We start from the raw sequence: 21,220 nt of genomic DNA, 5'->3' as shown, positions 1-21,220 counted from the left end.
GACTGCAGCTGCAACACCTGGAGCATGGGGAGAAAATAGTTAATTTTGAAACAACATCTTGCAATAATAATGTTGGCTCTGTAATGGGCGTCAGGTAACCTAGCGGTTAAGAGCGTTGGGCCAGTAACCGAAAATTATGATAGGGAGGGAGGAGAGAAATTGTTGAACTAAACTCATAGTGAAAAAAATGAGATTGAGAAATGAGAGATGAAGAAACTGAAAAAAGGAGGAGTGGAACTGACCTTATTCAGTCTGTCTGGTTCTGATACTGTTGGTACCCACTCCAGTACCAGGTGAACACGACCTGACTTCACATCATTCAGAGTGTACCACTGGAACACAGAAATATACCCAATAGCCTGTTTACACATGTAGCACAATAAAAATAAAGGGGGGAAATAAAGCTAAGCTTAGCCTCTAATCAAAAGTTATATTGAAGCACCATGATGGCCTTCACCTGACATTAGGCTGCAAGTAATAAAAGATAGTTTGACCTGACATTAGGCCTGCAAGTAATAAAAGATAGTTTGACATGACATTAGGCCTGCAAGTATAAAAAGATAGTTTGACCTGACATTAGGCCTGCAAGTAATAAAAGATAGTTTGACCTGACATTAGGCCTGCAAGTAATAAAAGAATAGTTTGACCTGACATTAGGCCTGTAAGTAATAAAAGGGAGTGCCCCATGGAAGTCAGGCTAGAAAGAGAAGTAAATATCTCAATACACTGACTCACCTGGTCTGTGTACTGGGAACTGATGACATCACTCAGCCTCATCATAAACCTGCGCACACAATTCAAAAAGGAATTGTATTCTTGTGAACATTTATATATATCTTATATATATATATATATATAATTATATATATATATATATATATATATATATATATATATATATATATATATAATTATATATATATATATATTATTGTGAAATATGTGGTATATATGTGAAAGTAGAAAAGTAGAACCATTTATTTTATTGGGGTGGCAGCATAGCTTAGTGGTTAGAGTGCTTGTCTAGTAACTGAAAGGATGCAAGTTCAAATCCCCGAGCTGACAAGGTACAAATCTGTCATTCTGCCCTGAAAAAGTCAGTTAACCCACTGTTCCTAGGCAGTCATTGAAAATAAGAATTTGTTCCTAACTGACTTGCCTAGTTAAATAAAGGTAAAATAAAAATTCAAACATTTCATCCACCATGAGACCAAAGTGCATGAAAAGTAATTCTTATTTTTTGTGCGTCCCAAACATCACCCTATTCCCTATTTAGTGCACTACTTTTGACCAGGGCCCATAGAACTCATTTATTGACTATTTGAATACCTTCTGGAAACAAAGCTTGCATTATAAGGAGGATGGGATACACCCAAATAATTTGAGTTCCTGGATCCTTTCACAGCATATATAGGCTGTGTTGAGACATGACTTATCAATGACCCAAGCCCAGCTCATTTAATCCCTACCATTGTGTCGCTGAGTTGTACATAATGCTTCAGCAAATGTGGGGCGTTGGGGCGTTGGGAGACACAATGTAAGTAACCTAATTTATGTCCCTCTTACTGCCCTGAATGCCTCTGTTGATCCTACAGCTATTGTATGCAGTAATCATATGCCTATGAACCAGAGTAATACAGTTAGCACTGAGGCTGTGCTAGTAGGAAGACCTCTGTGCAGCTCACCCTGCACTAATACAAATAACCCAAGCATGTCTACCTCTGCTAAGCCTCCCAGTAAAGCAAGAAAAACAATAAAGATCCAGAAAAGTGCTAAAAATAGCCCACGTTAACATATGTAGCTTAAGAAACAAGGTTCATGAAATCAAAATTTGCTAGTAACAGATGAGATTCATTTCTGACAATCTCTGAAACTCACTTAGATAATACCTTTTATGATACAGTGGTAGCAATACATGGTTATAACATCTACAGAAAAAACAGAAATGCCAAAGTTGGATGTGGCTGTTTATATTCAGAACCACATTCATGTAAAGCTTAGAGAGGATCTCATGTTAAATACTGTTGAAGTAATATGGCTACATGTTCATCTACCTCACCTAAAGCCCATTCTGGTAGGAGTGCTAACAGTCAGTATCTGGATAACAAGTGTGAAATGCTTGATAATGTATGTGATATAATAGAGAGGTATATTTCTGGGTGATTTAAATATTGACTGACTTTCATCAGGCTGCCCACTCAAGAGAAAGCCTAAAACTGTAACTATTGCTTGCAACCTGGTTCGGGTTATCAATCAACCTACCAGGGTAGTTACGAACAGTACATGAATGAAATCATCAACATGTACTGATCATATCTTTACTAATGCTGCAGAAATTTGCTTTAAAGCAGCATCCAAATCCATCGGATGTAGTGATCACAATATAGTAGCCATATCTAGGAAAACCAAAGTTCTAAAGGCTGGGCCTAATATTGTGTATAAGAGGTCATACAATAAGTTTTGTAGTGATTCCTATGTTGTTGATGTGAAGAATTTTGTTGGTCCGTGGTGTGTAATGATGAGCAACCAGACGCTGCATTAGGCTAGAAAGAGAAGTAAATATCTCAATACACTGACTCACCTGGTCTGTGTACTGGGAACTGATGACATCACTCAGCCTCATCATAAACCTGCGCACACAATTCAAAAAGGAATTGTATTCTTGTGAACATTTATATATATATACTGTATATATATATATATATATATATATATATGTGAAATATGTGGTATATATGTGAAAGTAGAAAAGTAGAACCATTTATTTTATTTGGGGTGGCAGCATAGCTTAGTGGTTAGAGTGCTTGTCTAGTAACTGAAAGGATGCAAGTTCAAATCCCCGAGCTGACAAGGTACAAATCTGTCATTCTGCCCCTGAAAAAGTCAGTTAACCCACTGTTCCTAGGCAGTCATTGAAAATAAGAATTTGTTCCTAACTGACTTGCCTAGTTAAATAAAGGTAAAATAAAAATTCAAACATTTCATCCACCATGAGACCAAAGTGCATGAAAARGTAATTCTTATTTTTGTGCGTCCCAAACATCACCCTATTCCCTATTTAGTGCACTACTTTTGACCAGGGCCCATAGAACTCATTTATTGACTATTTGAATACCTTCTGGAAACAAAGCTTGCATTATAAGGAGGATGGGATACACCCAAATAATTTGAGTTCCTGGATCCTTTCACAGCATTATAAGGCTGTGTTGAGACAATGACTTATCAATGACCCAAGCCCAGCTCATTTAATCCCTACCATTGTGTCGCTGAGTTGTCATAATGCTTCAGCAAATGTGGGGCGTTGGGGCGTTGGGAGACACAATGTAAGTAACCTAATTTATGTCCCTCTTACTGCCCTGAATGCCTCTGTTGATCCTACAGCTATTGTATGCAGTAATCATATGCCTATGAACCAGAGTAATACAGTTAGCACTGAGGCTGTGCTAGTAGGAAGACCTCTGTGCAGCTCACCCTGCACTAATACAAATAACCCAAGCATGTCTACCTCTGCTAAGCCTCCCAGTAAAGCAAGAAAAACAATAAAGCATCCCAGAAAAGTGCTAAAAATAGCCCACGTTAACATATGTAGCTTAAGAAACAAGGTTCATGAAATCAATAATTTGCTAGTAACAGATGAGATTCATATTCTGACAATCTCTGAAACTCACTTAGATAATACCTTTTATGATACAGTGGTAGCAATACATGGTTATAACATCTACAGAAAAAACAGAAATGCCAAAGTTGGAGGTGTGGCTGTTTATATTCAGAACCACATTCATGTAAAGCTTAGAGAGGATCTCATGTTAAATACTGTTGAAGTAATATGGCTACATGTTCATCTACCTCACCTAAAGCCCATTCTGGTAGGAGTGCTAACAGTCAGTATCTGGATAACAAGTGTGAAATGCTTGATAATGTATGTGATATCAATAGAGAGGTATATTTCTGGGTGATTTAAATATTGACTGACTTTCATCAGGCTGCCCACTCAAGAGAAAGCCTAAAACTGTAACTATTGCTTGCAACCTGGTTCGGGTTATCAATCAACCTACCAGGGTAGTTACGAACAGTACATGAATGAAATCATCAACATGTACTGATCATATCTTTACTAATGCTGCAGAAATTTGCTTTAAAGCAGCATCCAAATCCATCGGATGTAGTGATCACAATATAGTAGCCATATCTAGGAAAACCAAAGTTCTAAAGGCTGGGCCTAATATTGTGTATAAGAGGTCATACAATAAGTTTTGTAGTGATTCCTATGTTGTTGATGTGAAGAATATTTGTTGGTCCGTGGTGTGTAATGATGAGCAACCAGACGCTGCATTTGAAACATTTATGAAATTGCTTATACCAGTTACTAATAAGCACGCATCCATTAACTTCTTTGGGACTGGGGGGCAGTATTGAGTAGCTTGGATAAAAAGGTGCCCAGAGTAAACTGCCTGCTACTCAGTCCTAAAAGCCTAAAATATATGCCATATTATTAGTAGATTTGGATAGAAAACACTCCGAAGTTTCTAAAACTGTTTGAATGATGTCTGTGACTATAACAGAACTCATATGGCAGGCAAAAACCTGAGAAAAAATCCAACCAGGAAGTGGGAAATCTGAGGTTTTAGTTTTTCAGTCATTGCCTATCGAAATACGGGGGTCATATTGGGGTCATATTGCACTTCCTAAGGCTTCCACTAGATGTCAACAGTCTTTAGAACCTTGTTTGATGCTTCTACTGTGAAGGAGGGGGAATGAGAGCTGATTGAGTCAGGGGACTGGCAGAGTGCCACGAGCTCAGACCACCGCGCTCCCGTGAGAGTTAGCTGCGTTCCATTGCATTTCTACAGACAAAGGAATTCTCCGGTTGAAACATTATTGAAGATTTATGATAAAAACATCCTAAAGATTGATTCTATACTTCGTTTGACATGTTTCTATGAACTGTAATATGACTTTTCGTCTGAACTTTCGCCTGGACTTGCCCGCACCTCCTGAGTTTGGATTTGTGTACTAAACGCGCAAACAAAAAGGAGGTATTTGGACATAAATTATGGACTTTATCGAACAAAACAAACATTTATTGTGGAACTGGGATTCCTGGGAGTGCATTCTGATGAAGATCATCAAGGTAAGTGAATATTTATAATGCTATTTCTGAAATCTGTTGACTCCACAACATGGCGGGTATCTGTATGGCTTGTTTTAGTGTCTGAGCGCCGTACTCAGATTATTGCATGGTGTGCTTTTTCCGAAAAGTTTTTTTGAAATCTGACCAGCGGTTGCATTAAGGAGAAGTTTATCTATAATTCCATGCATAACACTTGAATCTTTTAGCAATGTTTATTATGAGTGTTTCTCTGGTAAATTGATGTGGCTCTCTGCAAAATCACCGGATGTTTTGGAGGCAAAACATTACTGAACATAACGCGCCAATGTAAACTAAGATTTTTGGATATAAATATGAACTTTATCGAACAAAACATACATGTATTGTGTAACATGAAGTCCTATGAGTGTCATCTGATGAAGATCATCAAAGGTTAGTGATGAATTTTCTCTCTATTTCTGCTTTTTGTGACTCCTCTATTTGGCTGGAAAAATGGCTGTGTTTTTCTGTGACTAGGTGCTGACCTAACATAATCGTTTGGTGTGCTTTCGTCGTAAAGCCTTTTTGAAATCGGACACTGTGGCTGGATTTACAACAAGTTTATCGGTATGACATGCCAGCAACAAACGCTGACACAACACATCCAGGTATATCTGACCAAATTATGAAAGACAAGCATTGTAATTTTCAATTCCATACAGTAAGTGTGGAAGAGGTGAAAAAAGTATTATTGTCTATCAACAATGACAAGCCACTGGGGTCTGACAACTTGGATGTAAAATTACTGAGGATAATAGACGATGACGTTGCCACTCCTATTTGCCATATCTTCAATTTAAGCCTACTAGAAAGTGTGTGCCCTCAGGCCTGGAGGGAAGCAAAAGTTATTCCCCTACATAAGAATAGTAAAGCCCCCTTAACTGGCTTAAACAGCCGACCAATCAGCCTGTTACCAACCCTTAGTAAACTTTTGGAAAAAATTGTGTTTGACCAGATACAATGCTATTTTACAGTAAACAAATTGACAACAAACTTTCAGCACGCTTATAGGGAAGGACATTCAATAAGCACAGCACTTACACAAATGACTGATGATTGACAAGAGAAATTGATGATAAAAATATTGTGGGGGCTGTTCTGTTAGACTTCAGTGCGGCTTTTGACATTATATATATATATATATTTTTTTAATTTAACCTTTTTTTTAACTTGGCAAGTCAGTTAAGAACAAATTCTTATTTACAATGATGGCGTACTCCGGCCAAACCCCGATGACGCTGGGCATAATGGGCGCCGCCCTATGGGACTCCCAATCACGGCCAGATGTGATAGAGCCTGGATTCGAACCAGGTACTATAGTGATGCTTCTTGCACTGAGATGCAGTGCTTTAGACCACGCTGTGCCACTCAGGAGCCTATAGATCATAGTCTGCTGCTGGAAAAACGTATGTGTTATGGCTTTACACCCCCTGCTATATTGTGGATACAGAGTTACCTGTCTAACAGAACACAGAGGGTGTTCCTTAATGGAAGTATCCCTTAATGGAAGTCTCTCCAACAAAATCCAGGTAGAATCAGGAATTCCCCAGGGCAGCTGTCTATGCGCCTTACTTTTTTCAACGCCACTGGCTTTGAGTAAAGCCAGTTTGTCCATGTCTGCGGATGACTCAACAGTAATTCACTAAACCTCAATTAAATTTTGTAATGAATAATGTGGAAATTGAGCAAGTTGAGATGACTAAACTGCTTGGAGTAACCCTAGATAGTAAACTGTCATGGTAAAAACAAAACCTATTGATTCAACAGTAGCTAGGATGGGGAGAAGTCTGTCTGAATTCTTAACAGCCCTATCAACAAGGCAGGTCCTACAGGCTCTAGTTTTGTTGCACCTGGACTACTGTTCAGTCATGTGGTCAGGTGCCATAAAGAGGGACTTAGGAAAATTGCAATTGGCTCAGAACAGGGCAACACGGCTGGCCCTTGGATGTACACAGAGAGCTAACATTAATGATATGCATGTCAATCTCTCCTGGCTCAAAGTGGAGGAGAGATTGACTTCATCACTACTTGTATTTGTGAGAGGTATTGACATCAATCAATCAAATGTATTTATAAAGCCCTTTTTACATCATGTCACAAAGTGCTGTACAGAAACCCAGCCTAAAACATCAAACAGCAAGCAATGCAGATGTAGAAGTACAGTGGCAAGGAAAAACTCCTTAGAAAGGCAGGAACCTAGGAAGAAAACTAGAGAGGAACCAGGCACTGAGGGGTGGACATGTTGAATGCACCGAGCTGTCTGTTTGAACTACTGGCACACAGCTCGGACACCCATGCATACCTCACAAGACATTCCATCTTAGGTCTCTTCACAGTCCCCAAGTCCAGAACAGACTATGGGTGGCGCACAGTACTACATAGAGTCATGACTACATGGAATTATATTCCACATCAAGTACCTCATGCCAGCAGTAAAATTAGATTAAAAAAATAGATAAAAATATACCTTATGGAACAGTGGGGACTGTGAAGCAACACAAACATAGACACATGCATAAAAACACACAATAGCATACGCACTATACACACATGTWCACATGGATTTTGTGTTATAGATAAGTGGTAGTAGAGAGGGCGCACACTTAATATGTTGTAAAATCTGTTATGAATGTATTGTAAATTTGTTAAAATGTATAACTGCCTTAATTTTGCTGGACCCCAGGAAGAGTAGCTGTTGCCTTGGRAGCAGCTAATGGGGATTCTTAATAAATACAAAATACAACTCCGGTCAAAAGTTGTGCACTATACAGGTTATAGGGTACCCTTAGGGACATAATCCTAAACTATCAATAGCAGGTTACTGATTAAATGGTGTATAGTTTGGCCAGTCACAACACACCTTCCCAGGAAGTCATCCTTGTCCATGTCTTTATCATACAGCTCTACCTGGACCTCCTGACCAGCCTGGGGGGTCAGCACCGTCTGGGGAAACACACATACGCCAGGGAAGATCAATAACAACAAAACTACACATAAATAATACTATTACATGTTATTAAGGCAGAAAGCTAGCAAAGGCACACACTTCTAGATGTCTCAGATATATTCTTACATGAGAAAAGATCAAAAGTCTGTCCTAACACGCATTGCTTTTACTTTCTTCAGTACAGCACAATCCCTTTTACCGCTCATCTAAATGGGCACAAAGTTCAACAGCCGACAGAGATTAATTGAATAAACTACAAGTCCCTCCATACCTCAAACATCTCYTTCCAGYTGGGGTTGAGGTTCTCCTTGATCACATGACTCTTAAACTTGACCARTCCGATGTTGATCTTGACGTACGGGTCACTCTTGCCCTTCTTCAGGCCCCCCATCAGCTTATCCATGGCAACCAGATCCTGGGCCTCCAGTACATGGATTCTCAGCACCCCCTACAGGACAAAAAACAGAACTGCAGTGGCACACTATAACCTTTTTGAAGGCATCCTAGCATTCTCAGAACACAAACAATATAAGGTCTTGAGATATTTTTTATTCAATTTGAACTTTTGTTCTTGGTAATATAAATAATTTATATAGTGTTAGAATATTTTATCAAGGGTTAAGATAAATTATTAAATAATTCTACCCAGAAACTTAACCATTGGGATTATTTGTTAGGTAGCATGTAGAAGGGTTAGAAAGGAATGTTTGTGTGTGTGCTTAAAGAAGGTCTTGAGATATTTTTTATTCAATTTGAACTTTTGTTCTTGGTAGTATAAATCATTTTTATAGTCCCTACAGTAGAGCACCCACCTCAGCTCCAAAACTTGGGTGAGGGGTAGTGTGAGGAGGGCGTGTTTCAGGGATGACATCAGGCATGGCCTCAGCTTCCTCATGTACAAACACAGAAGGAAGGCTAGACACTGTAGCTCTGGCAATGTCCTCTGTAACAGATCTGAATATTCACAAAGGAACACACACACACAGCATGTTGATAGCTGCTTCACCACACTGAAGATTATCAATGCAAAGTCAGTGTACATGCAAAGCTCTCTGGATCTGATGTTGAATGGAGCTCACCCTGCCATTTGCCCCTGCCAGGGTTGGAGCTCCTCAGTGTCTGTTGTGACTGACAGTTGGGTGATGGTGATAGGTTCTTCTGGCTCCTCTTTCTGCTGGTCAAAAACACATGTCAATGCATTCACCTGCAGCTATAAAGTTGTAGTTGGCCATGCAATTCATATCAAAACCAATGATTCATGAATACATAAACACTTGGTTTCAGTGTATTGTGACCAGGGGTTCGAACTGAAATGATTTTACAATCATTTTGTTCTGAACAGAACCATTATTTTTTTCTTGTTCCGTTATACTGTTCCGACCAGCAAAATAAAGTTCTGAACCGGTTCGAACCCCAAAAAAGTACCGGTTTATATTGTTTCTTTCTGTTCCTTTTTAAACCTCTGAAACCGTATATATATTTTTTTACATTTAGCGCAACATTAAATTACTTCACCAATCATACAGCTTGCTATGGAGAGGGCAAGCTATAGCTCAGTGAGTTGTTTACATGCGTGATGGAAAGAAAAGTGTAGGGGGTGAGATCCAACTGAAATTTTGTGGGTGGGGAGAGAGTGAGAGAGGGTGGAGGATGAGGCATGGCTTGAAGTGCTGGGCATCTTGTGATGACATGCATTATCTGAATTAGGCCTACAGAACTATACCTACGGAGGAGCGGCTTCTATGGAGGAACTTTGACTGTCTTTGAACTTCAGAGTTGCTTTAACATTGGACCAGACCTAGCTAGCAAGCTAACAAGCTTGTGTGTGCGGAGCGTCACCAGAAAAAAAACAAGTCTTACCTTTTTGTAGTTAATAAATCCAATGTGAATAACTATAGTATCCCTAACTAGCATTGAAAAAGTACATCCATTATTCTGTAATTAAAAATCTCTCTCCCTATCTTCTGAATCACGCTTGTAACGTCAGTAGGCTACTGTAGACTATGCTTCAGAGGGGGAGGGGCAGGTAGCCTACACACACACACACACACACACACACAGGCAAAGATTTTAAGCTGGCAGGCAGACACTGGAATAAGTTTCTGAGTGACAGCTTTGCATAGGCGCTTTGTTGTGTTTTTTGTGGGACTGGGAAAAAATGCCCTGAACGTAAAATAACGTTATTAACCGGTTCCCATGCTTTTAATGACTTTGCTTCCTGGTTCTGATCCTGTTTCTTGAAAAATTTCTCTATTTTCCAGTTTTCAGTTCTGTTCCATGAACCAGTTCCAACCCCTGATTGTGACAGGAAAAAATATTGACTATGAATACAATTCAGACAGAATGCTTAATGATATGCATACAGAGGCATCCACATACTGATTGCCCACCTCCGTTTCAAAGCTGGGGTCAGGGGTGGTATGTGTGTGGAGTGTCTCAGAAGGGCTGGGGTCTTCTTTAGGGACAACCTCTGCTTCCTCAGGTTCAGAGATAGAGGGTTGGCTGGAGACTGCAACAGATCTGAAAACACACAAAGAGACACATATGCTAAAAGGTTTTATAATTGACATACACTGCCTACATTTGCATATCAATTGCAATCAACTTATAATAACTATTTGAATATTGGGAGGGGCCAAGACAAAAACTCACTCCTCAGAGGGCACCTCACTGTGTTGGTCCTCCTCAATGGTCGCAGTAACTGGCTGCTCAATGGTGATTGGTTCTTCCTCCTCACTGTAACTCCAACTAGTAATAGTTTCTGGACCTGAGACAGAGCCTTGTGGTACCCCAACACCCTCAGTCATCTTCGAGTTCAGGATCTTGGAATGAAAACATGCCACTAATAACTTACCAATATTTTTTTGACAATGTTAGACTGTCAGGTGCAGGTAAAGTACATAACGTGGCGCTTTGTGTACTCTATGGCACACTCAAAAATGTTGATTGATAGTATACAGTGKCTATAGAAAGACTACACCCCTTTTACATTTGTTCACATTTTGTAGCTTAATAAGAACCAGTGTATCTTTAATTATATGTTAAACATGTATCTTTATCAAAGTTTTATGATGAGTATTTCTGTATTTCACGTGGCTATCTGTAAATACTCTCGCTATTTTGGAGCCATTTCTGAACATGGCGCCAATGTAAAACCACGATTTCTGGCTATAAATATGCACATTATCGAACAAAACATAAATGTATTGTATAACATGAGGTTCAGATGACTGTCATCTGATGAAGTTGTTCAAAGGTTAGTGATAATTTGATCTCTATTTGTGGGTTTTGTGAAAGCTATCTTTGCTGTGAAAAAATGGCTGGGTTTTTGGGATATGTGGTGGGAGCTAACATAAATATATGTGTGTTTTCGCTGTAAAACATTTAAAAATCGGACATGTTGGCTGGATTCACAAGATGTTATCTTTCATTTGCTGTATTGGACTTGTGATTTCATGAAATTATATTTTATTTTAACAAAGTGGGATTGTATTTTTTTGTCATTGATCTACATAAAATACTCCATAATGTTAAAGTGGAAAGAAATGTATACACATTTTTACAAATTAATAAAGTTTAAACAACTAAAATATAGTTGTTGCATAAGTATTCACCCTCTTTGTTTAAGCAAGCCTTAATTAGTTCAGAAGTAAAATTTGGCTTAACAAATCACATAAGTTATATGGACTCTGTGTGAAAAATAGGGGTTGACATGATTTTTGAATGACTACCCCTTCCTGTCTTCCACATACAGTGGGGCAAAAAGATTTAGTCAGCCACCAATTGTGCAAGTTCTCCCACTTAAAAAGACGAGAGAGGCCTGTAATTTTCATCATAGGTACACTTCAACTATGACAGACAAAAGAGAAAAGAAATTCCAGAAAATCACATTGTAGGATTTTTAATGAATATATTTGCAAATTATGGTGGAAAATAAGTATTTGTCACTACAAACAAGCAAGATTTCTGGCTCTCACAGACCTGTAACTTCTTTAAGAGGGCCCTCTGTCCTCCACTCGTTACCTGTATTAATGGCACCTGTTTTAACTTGTTATCAGTATAAAAGACACCTGTCCACAACCCAAACAGTCACACTACAAACTCCACTATGGCCAAGACCAAAGAGCTGTCAAAGGACACCAAAACAAAATTGTAGACCTGCACCAGGCTGGGAAGACTGAATCTGCAATAGGTAAGCAGTTTGGTTTGAAGAAATCAACGTGGGAGCAATTATTAGGAAATGGAAGACATACAAGACCACTGATAATCTCCCTCGATCTGGGGCTCCACGAAAGATCTCACCCCGTGGGGTCAAAATGATCACAAGAACGGTGAGCAGAAATCACTGAACCACACGGGGGACCTAGTGAATGACCTGCAGAGAGCTGGGACCAAAGTAACAAAGCCTATCATCAGTAACACACTGCGCCGCCAGGACTCAAATCCTGCAGTCCAGACGTGTCCCCCTGCTTAAGCCAATCATGTCCAGGACCGTCTGAAGTTTGCTAGAGAGCATTTGGATGACCAGAAGAAGATTGGGAGAATGCATATGGTCAGATGAAACCAAAATATAACTTTTTGGTAAAACTCAACTCGTCGTGTTTGGAGGACAAAGAATGCCAAGTTGCATCCAAAGAACACCAACCTACTGTGAAGCATGGGGTGGAAACATCATGCTTTGGGGCTGTTTTCTGCAAAGGACCAGGACGACTGATCCGTGTAAAGGAAAGAATGAATGGGGCCATGTATCGTGAGATTTTGAGTGAAAAGCTCCTTCCATCAGCAAGGGGCATTGAAGATGAAACGTGGCTGGGTCTTTCAGCATGACAATGATCCCAAACCACCGCCCGGCAACGAAGGAGTAAGAAGCATTTCAAGGTCCTGGAGTGGCCTAGCCAGTCTCCAGATCTCAACCCCATAGAAAATCTTGGAGGGAGTTGAAAGTCCGTGTTGCCCAGAAACAAGCACAGATTCAACTACAAAGACCAGGGAGCTTTTCGAAAGTTTCATAAAGAAGGACAGTGATTGGTAGATGCTAACAATAACAAATCAGACATTGAATATATCTTTAAGCATGGTCAAGTGATATATTATTACGTGGCATGATTTATTAAACCATCCAGACACATCAAAGATGCTTTGAGCAGCAGACAGGAAGGAAACTGCTTAGGGATGTCACCATGAGGCCATTGGTGATTTTAAAACAGCAGAGTTCAAAGGCTGTGATGGGAGAACAACATTGTATTGACTCCACAATAATGYCCTAAATGACAGAGTGAAAAGAAGAATACAAATATAAAGAATACAAATATTCCAAAACATTCAAGAAGGCATGAAAGTAAAACGGTGAAAAAAATGAGTAACTGCCTCCTTATTTGCAAGCAAGGGTGTGCTTGACATGGGCAACGACTGGGGAGTTTTTCAGGATGAAAAGAAACGGGATGGCGCTAAGCACAGGCCAAATTCTATAGGAAAATCTGCTTCAGTCTGCTTTACACCAGACACTAGAAGAAGAATTCATATTTTTGCAGGACACTAGCCTCCAACACAAAGCCAAATCTACACAGGAGTTGTTTACCAATAAGACAGTGCATGTTCTTGTGTGGCCAAGTTACAGTTAAATCTGAATGAAAATCTATGGCAAGACTAGAACATTTCTTTCTAGCCATGATCCTAAACACCTTGACAGGGCTTGAAGAATTTAGAAAATAATAATAAGAAAATGTTGCACAATACAGGTGTGCAAAGCTCTTATGAGACTTACCCAAGAAGACTCACAGCTGTCATCACTGCCAAAAGGTATTTCTAACATGTATTGATTGACTCAGGGGGGTGAATACTTATCTAATCAAGGTATATTAGGGTTATATTTAGTACTCATATTTAAAAAATAATAATCAACTCAAGTATTCTGTGTAGATTGTTGACAAAAAATGACAATTCAATCAATTTTAATCTCACTTTGTTACACAATAAAATGTGAAGAAATCAAAGTGGGGTGTAGACTTTCTCTAGGCACTGTAGAGGACCATAGAGGATATAGAAGTGTGTCTCACCTTCAGTTCAGCCCTCAGTAGAATCTGACTGTCAGGTGAGGCTCCATCCAGTCTCAGCCACTGATCCAGGACCAGATCTGGTTCTGACAGCAGCTCTCTGACTGGTACCACCAGAGAACCAATTGCCTGATCCCAAGCACTGGAGAGCTAGAGAAATATCAATAAAGTGTGAATTAGAAAATAAAAGGGTAGATTTGTGTGGATGAATTGCATTTAACAGAGACTGTGCAAGATTTTTACAGTGAGTGACATTATGTTTTAATTAAACATTATCCATGTTTAGTGACTCCATCCTGAAGCAGACTGAACTCTCACCGTCACTATGAGAATCTCCTCTCTGGGGTCACGAACCAGGAAGTAAAAAGCCTCTTCCCATTGGGGGGAGTTGGTACGATCACATACCTTCAGAGAGACAGAGAAGTTGACTTTCACGGCAGATCCAATAACAAGTCATGCATTTCAGCTCTAAGGATACTGTCTCACCTTGGTTCTATATGTTGTCTCTCCCAGAACAAGCTCAGCTCCAGCCTTTGGCTCCTTCCCACTCTTCTTCAACTAGAAACACACAGAGACCACACGATACAACAGTCAAAACCAAACACTGATTGTGAGCAACTAGACAAAATAAACCATCAACATCTGTGCATAACCCATATCACAGCTGCAAAACTAGACAACAACACATAGCCAAAGTTCAAACGAAGTGGCACAGTTTCTGAGGTGAAGAGGTGTAAGGTGACTCACAGGCAGTGAGTGGGCTCTGTCCATGTAGACGAAGAGCAGAGCAGCAGAGGGAACAGCCTTGTTCTGGTAGGACTGGAGAGACTGCAGCTGTAGCACCTGGAGCATGGGATCACATTGGAATAAGAAACAGAACAGGTCATCAAAAAGTTAAAAAGTATTCAAATGAGAGTGAGATAGGTGGGATGGGGTTCTTAAATAAGGGGAGGTTAGGATATTGGAAAATAACACTGGAAAACTACAGAGAAGGGAGATGAGGTGTAAAATGAATATACATTGTAGAGACAAGTGGAGAAATAGAACTGACCTGATCCAGTCTGTCTGGTTGTGATACTGTTGGTACCCACTCCAGTACCAGGTGAAGACGACCTGACTTCACATCAGACAGAGTGTACCACTGGAACATAAAAACACATCAAGACAGAGTGTACAACTGGAACAGAAACACACTCAACAGAGTGTACCACTGGAACAGAACACACATCAGACGAGTGTCACTGGAACAGAAACACACATCAGACAGAGTGTACCACTGGAACAGAAACACACATCAGAACAGAGTGTACGACTTGGAACAGAACAACATCAGACAGAGTGTACCACTGGAACAGAAACACACATCAGACAGAGTGTACCACTGGAACAGAAACACACATCAGACAGAGTGTACAGAAACTAAAAGTATTACACACATTGAGTGAGTCGATGTAAGAGAGTACAGCGGACATGATTTAATAATAATAATWATTTATTTAATTTGTAAAGCGCTTTTATCACACCCAAGGCTCTGAAGAAAATAATACAAAATAAAAAGTATAATTCTAAAAACAATACAAACACACAACATTGTATGCAGACAACAATCAAAGCTATATACACGAGTTGTCAGATCCGGTTGACTGGGAGAACAGAATTAACATAGTTCCTTGAAAGCTTTTCTGAACAGCACGGTCTTTAGCTGTACACGAGCAGAGAGAGATGGAAGCATTACCTGGTCTGTATACTGGGAGTGTATGATGTCTCTCATACTGATGTTACACCTGTACACAGGAGGGAAAAATACAGTCAGAAATCAAACACCTTTGAGACAGGGAACAACATGGCTACAACAAATACAGGACCCAACCTGGATGTAGAACCAATATGGCATCCTATTCTCTACATAGTGCACTAATTAGTGTCAAAAGTAGTGCACTTTATATACACATAGGTGCCCATTTGGAACGCAGAGCAGCTCCTCTCACCTGCCCAGGAAGTCATCCTTGTCCATGTCTTTATCTACAGTTCTACCTGGACCTCCCTGATCTGACTGTGGGTCATCACACCGTCTGGGGAAACACATCACATTGACTGTAACACTTAGAGAGGAAACTATAAGTAAACCTAATGAGCATGAGTCATGACAGTCGTTGACAAGACAACATGTCATAAATACTTCATATGAATATTGTGTAGAAAGTTCACATTTCTACTCCTATTCATCAGAAAGCAATAGATTGCATGAAACATTACCAAAGAACAGTTTCCAGACTTTCCAACAGACAAAGACCCAGTTAGATAAAAGAGAGACTACAGCTAACAATAGACGGAGCTCAGAACAATAGTCAAATTAGCCGCCATGTTGGGGTCAACAAAACCAGAAAAATACATGATAAATGTTTCTTACCTTTGATGAACTTCATCAGAATGCAGTCTAGAATCCCAGGTCCACATAAAATGCTTGATTTGTTCGATATGTCCGTTATTTATGTCAATTAGCTACTTTGGTTAGCCCTTTGGTAAACATTCCAAAGTCACAAAGCGCCTTCCACTATAATGTGACGAAATGTCCAAAAGTTCCGTAACAGTTAGTAGAAACATGTCAAACCGATGTACTGAATCAATCTTAGAATGTTGTTAACATACATCTTGAATAACGTTCCAACCGGAAATTAGATGACTTAGAAGAGGCGGTGGAATGGACGTCCTCCTCATGTGAAGCGGCGCATGGAATGCGTGATCAGCTCGTGGCAGTGATTACTCATTCCTGTCTCCTTCGGCCCCCCTTCCATTAGAGTCATCAGACAAAGTTCTGTTGACTGTTGACATCTAAGTGGAAGCCGTAGGAAGTGAAAACCTCATCCATAATCTCGCTGTAATTTCATTGAGAGCTTGGTTGAAAATCTGCCACCTCAGAAAAAATTCAAACAGGAAAGTGGAACTTCTCAGGTTTTTGCCTGCCATATGAGTTCTGTTACGTCACAGACATAATTCAAACAGTTTTAGAAACTTCAGAGTGTTTTCTATCCAATATGAATAATAATATGCATATATTAGCAACTGGGACTGAGAGCGGCCGTTTAATATGGGCACCTCTGTGCACCTTTCATCCAGCTACTCAATACTGCCCCTGCAGCCATAAGAAGTTAACAATTTTAGCGGTAGCTTTTTGGATTAATTTGTCTGGCAGGTAGAACGAGTGGATTACCGAAATCGATGACACCAACTAAACTGACTTTGAGGGATATAAAGAGGATTTTATCTAACAAAACGACCATTATCATGTTATAGCTGGGACCCTGGATTGCAAACAGTAAGTGATTTAATAAATCGCTATTTGTGAATTTATGACGCCTGTCCTGGTTGAAAAATATGTTGGTGGGGTGCCGTCCTAAAAACAATCACATGTATGCTTTCGCTGTAAGCCTATTGTAAATCGGACAATGCAGTTAGATTAACAACAATTTAAGCTTTTAACCGATATAAGATACTTGTATGTTCATAAATGTTTATATTATGATTATTTTTTGAATTGCGCGCCCTCCATTTCACCGGATGTTGTCGACAGGTGTCCGATAGCGGAACGCCTAGCCTTAAGAATTTTAAGCAACTTTCATAAGGAAATATTTAAAATGTGTAAATCATTTATTTTCAACTCGAAGGCAAATAAGGTCAGGAAATGTATGGGTCTTTTGGGGCATTGACATAAGGGATGACATCACAATGCCGATGATTTCAAGGATTCCATTTAACAGAAAGCTATTCAGATTAGAATTTCAAGTAAATTGTGTTTTGTTTTTATTGTTTGAGATAATATTAACAGATAGCGTAGGTATTAATGCATGTTTGGGTTGATACAGGTTTGTATCATAGTTGACATATTGGCAATTTAAAAGATGAGGACAAAGAGAGAGAGATACTGAGAAACAGAGAGAGAGAAAAAGGAGGCGGCAAGGGTTGGATAGACAGAGAGAGGCGAGACAGAGAAAGCTAGAGAAGGATAGGGAGGGAAAGAAACATCCCAAATTGACCAAGAAGGAAAAGTTGAAGGATAGAAGGATGAAGGAGCTAAGAGACAGAACACCTTGGAGAGAGCAAGGTGGGACGAGATTAAGAAAGAACAGAAGGAAGAGGCGGGAGAGAGAGGAAGAGAGACAAAGGGAGGAGAGATAGAAGATGATGAAGACACAGATAGCCAAGCAGAACCCGGATTCTGGAAGAGCAGAGACACTGCGAGATGAAGAGAGAGTGGGAGGAGGACCGGCTGAGAAAGCTGGATGCAGTCACAAACGAATAACAGGCAGACGTGTCTAAACTATTAGAGTTTTAGCAACCAGGAAATGGCAGAGCGATTTCTGCATAGTGCAACTTTAAGGAGAAAAACAGAAGAAAATGTTACACACCTACTACAATAGGTACAAAAAGGAGACAAGGAGGTCTACAACTGGTGTTTGGGAAACTACGTTGGTGAGACCCGCGCAGAGCGGAGAAAAGAAGAGGACCAAGCTCCTGAAGCAAACCGACAGAAGGTCGAGGGGCAATTGCTCGAGTGGGAGAAATCCAAAGCCAAAAAGAAACAGAAAAAGAAATGAGGAGAGGACCAAATACAATTGACTATGGAAAAAGGTATCAAGGTAAATGTTAAAGCTGGATTATGTAACTTTTTGGGCGACCCAACCAAAATCACATAGAAATGTGTGTCACTATTTCTATGCTTCCCATTCTTAAGTTTCGTTTTTGCGTCTTTTACTTTGTCACATAAACTGAAATTAGGCAAACTGCTAGAATTTTTGCACGCAGGAAATGGCAGAGCGACTTCTGCATAGTGTCACGTTCCTGACCTTGTTTTCCTTTTGTATAGTTGTGTTTAGTGGGTCAGGACGTGAGCTGGGTGGGCAGTCTGTGTTGTTTGTTCTATGTTAAGTGTCATTGTTAATTGACCTTGTATGGTTCTAATCAGAGGCAGGTGTTTGACGTTTCCTCTGATTGAGAACCATATATAGGTAGGTTGTTTCACATTGTTTGTTGTGGGTGGTTGTCTTCCGTGTCTGTGTATGTCGCACCACAGGGGACGTTTCGTTTTTGTTCGTGTATGTAGTCTGTTCCTGTTCGTGCGTTCTTCGTATATTGTAAGTTCGTTTGTTCAGGTCTGTTGACTTCGTTTATTATTTTGTAATTTCTCAAGTGTTCTTCGTGTTTCGTCTTTGTTTAAATAATCATTATGTATCATCACCCGCTGCCCTTGGTCCAATCTCTCACTAAAGACGACCGTTACAGAAAACCACCCACCAACAAAGGATCAAGCAGCGGGGAAAAGGAAAGCAACAGCGCACGAAGGAGGAATGGACATGGGAGGATGTTTTGGACGGCAAGGGTTGCTACACATGGGAGAATCCTGGCTGGTAGAGATCGCCTCCCATGGGAACAGCTGAGGGCAATTAGAAGAGCAGAGGCAACCGGAGAGAGGAACCTGCGTTATGAGGGTACGCGGCTAGCACGGAAGCCTGTGAGTCAAGCCCAAACATTTCTTGGGATGGGGCTACAAGGGAGTGTGGCGAAGTTAGATAGGAGACCTGCGCCTACTCCTGTACTTACCGTGGAGAGCGAGAGTACGGGCAGACACCGTGTTACGCAGTAGAGCGCATGGTGTCTCCTGTACGTGTGCATAGCCGCGTGCGGTACATACCAGCTCCTCGTATCGGCCGGCTAGATTGAGTATTGAGCCAGGTGCCATGAAGCGGCTCAACGCGTCTGGTCTCCAGTGCGTCTCCTCGGGCCGCTTACATGGCACCAGCCTTACGCATGTGTCCCCGGTTCGCCTACATAGCCAGTGCGGGTTATTCCACCTCCCCGCACTGGTCGGGCTACGGGGAAAATACAACCAGGTAAGGTTGGGCAGGCTCAGTGCTCAAGGGAGCCAGTACGCCTGCACGCGTCCGGTATTTCGGCGGCCACCTCCCCGCCCCAGCCAGTACCACAGTGCTTACACCACGCACCAGGCTTCCTGTGCGTTTCCAGAGCCCTGTTCCTACTCCACGCACTAGCCCTATGGTGCGTGTCTCCAGCCCATTACCACCAGTGCCTACACCACGCACCAAGCCTCCTGTGCGTCCTGTTGCTGTTTCCCGCACTAGCCTGATGGTGCGTGTCCTTAGCCCGGTACCTCCAGTTCCGGTACCACGCACCAGGCCTACAGTGCGCCTCAGCCGGCCAGAGTCTGCCGTCTGCCCAGCGGGCGCCTGAACTGCCCGTCTGCCCAACGCCATCTGAGCTGTCCGTCTGCAAGCGCCGCCTGCGCTGCCCGTTACCAAGCGCCGTCAGAGCCGCCCGTCGTCCCGAGCTTTCAAAGCCGCCCGTCTGTCGAGCCATTCAAAGCCGCCCGTCTGTCCGCGAGCCTTCAAAGTCGCCCGTCTGTCCGCGAGCCTTCAGAGCGTCCGCCAGACAGGAGCCGCCAGAGCCGTCCGCCAGACAGGAGCCGCCAAGAGCCTTCCGCCAGACAGGACGCCGCCAGAGCCTTCCGCCAGACAGGATCCGCCAGAGCCGTCCAGCCAGGACCAGCCAGAGCCGTCAGCGAGCCATGAGCAGCGAGAGCCGTCAGCCAGTCCGGAGCAGCCAGAGCCGTCAGCCAGTCCGGAGCTGCCGTCCCTCAGTCGCGGAGCTGCCGTCCCTCAGTCCGGAGCTGCGTCCCTCAGTCCGGAGCTGCCGTCCCTCAGTCCGGAGCTGCCGTCCCTCAGTCCGGAGCTGCAGTCCCTCAGTCCGGAGCTGCCCCTTATCCCGTGCTGCCCTATCCGGTGTCCCTATCCCGGTGCTGCCTTATCCGGTGCTGCCCCTTATCCCGGTGCTGCCCCTTATCCCGGTGTTGCCCCTTAATTTAGGTGGGTTTATTGGAGGGTGGTCATTGGGAGGGGGATACGGAAGCGGGGAGTGACTATGGTGGTGTGGGACAGCGTCCGGAGCCCGCCACCGTGGACAGATGCCCACCCAAACCCTCCCTTGAGGTTTAGTTTTTGCGCCGGAGTCCGCATCTTGGGGGGGGTAATGTCACGTTCCTGACCTTGTTTTCCTTTG

At 41.7% G+C, this 21,220-nt stretch overlaps 1 protein-coding gene and 1 long non-coding RNA gene across 2 annotated transcripts in view; both read right to left on the bottom strand.

The window, feature by feature from the left end:
* LOC111970158 (extended synaptotagmin-1) overlaps window positions 1–21,220 on the bottom strand; it is a 98,823-nt gene that overhangs the window by 26,507 nt on the left and 51,096 nt on the right. Inside the window, 1 exon segment of the mRNA XM_070445830.1 lies at window positions 14,636–14,707. Within this exon segment, the coding sequence (XP_070301931.1) occupies window positions 14,636–14,707 (72 nt within the window).
* Window positions 15,510–16,172, bottom strand: LOC139028384 (uncharacterized). The gene is made up of 3 exons (XR_011480590.1): window positions 16,138–16,172; window positions 15,885–15,933; window positions 15,510–15,530 (listed from the first exon to the last, which is right to left on the bottom strand). It is a non-coding gene; the product is annotated as an uncharacterized lncRNA (long non-coding RNA).

The sequence above is a fragment of the Salvelinus sp. IW2-2015 genome, linkage group LG11, assembly GCF_002910315.2.
Source record: "Salvelinus sp. IW2-2015 linkage group LG11, ASM291031v2, whole genome shotgun sequence".
NCBI lineage: Eukaryota > Metazoa > Chordata > Actinopteri > Salmoniformes > Salmonidae > Salvelinus > Salvelinus sp. IW2-2015.
Note: the sequence above shows the minus strand (reverse complement) of the source record. Positions and strands in the feature narration are given on the sequence as shown.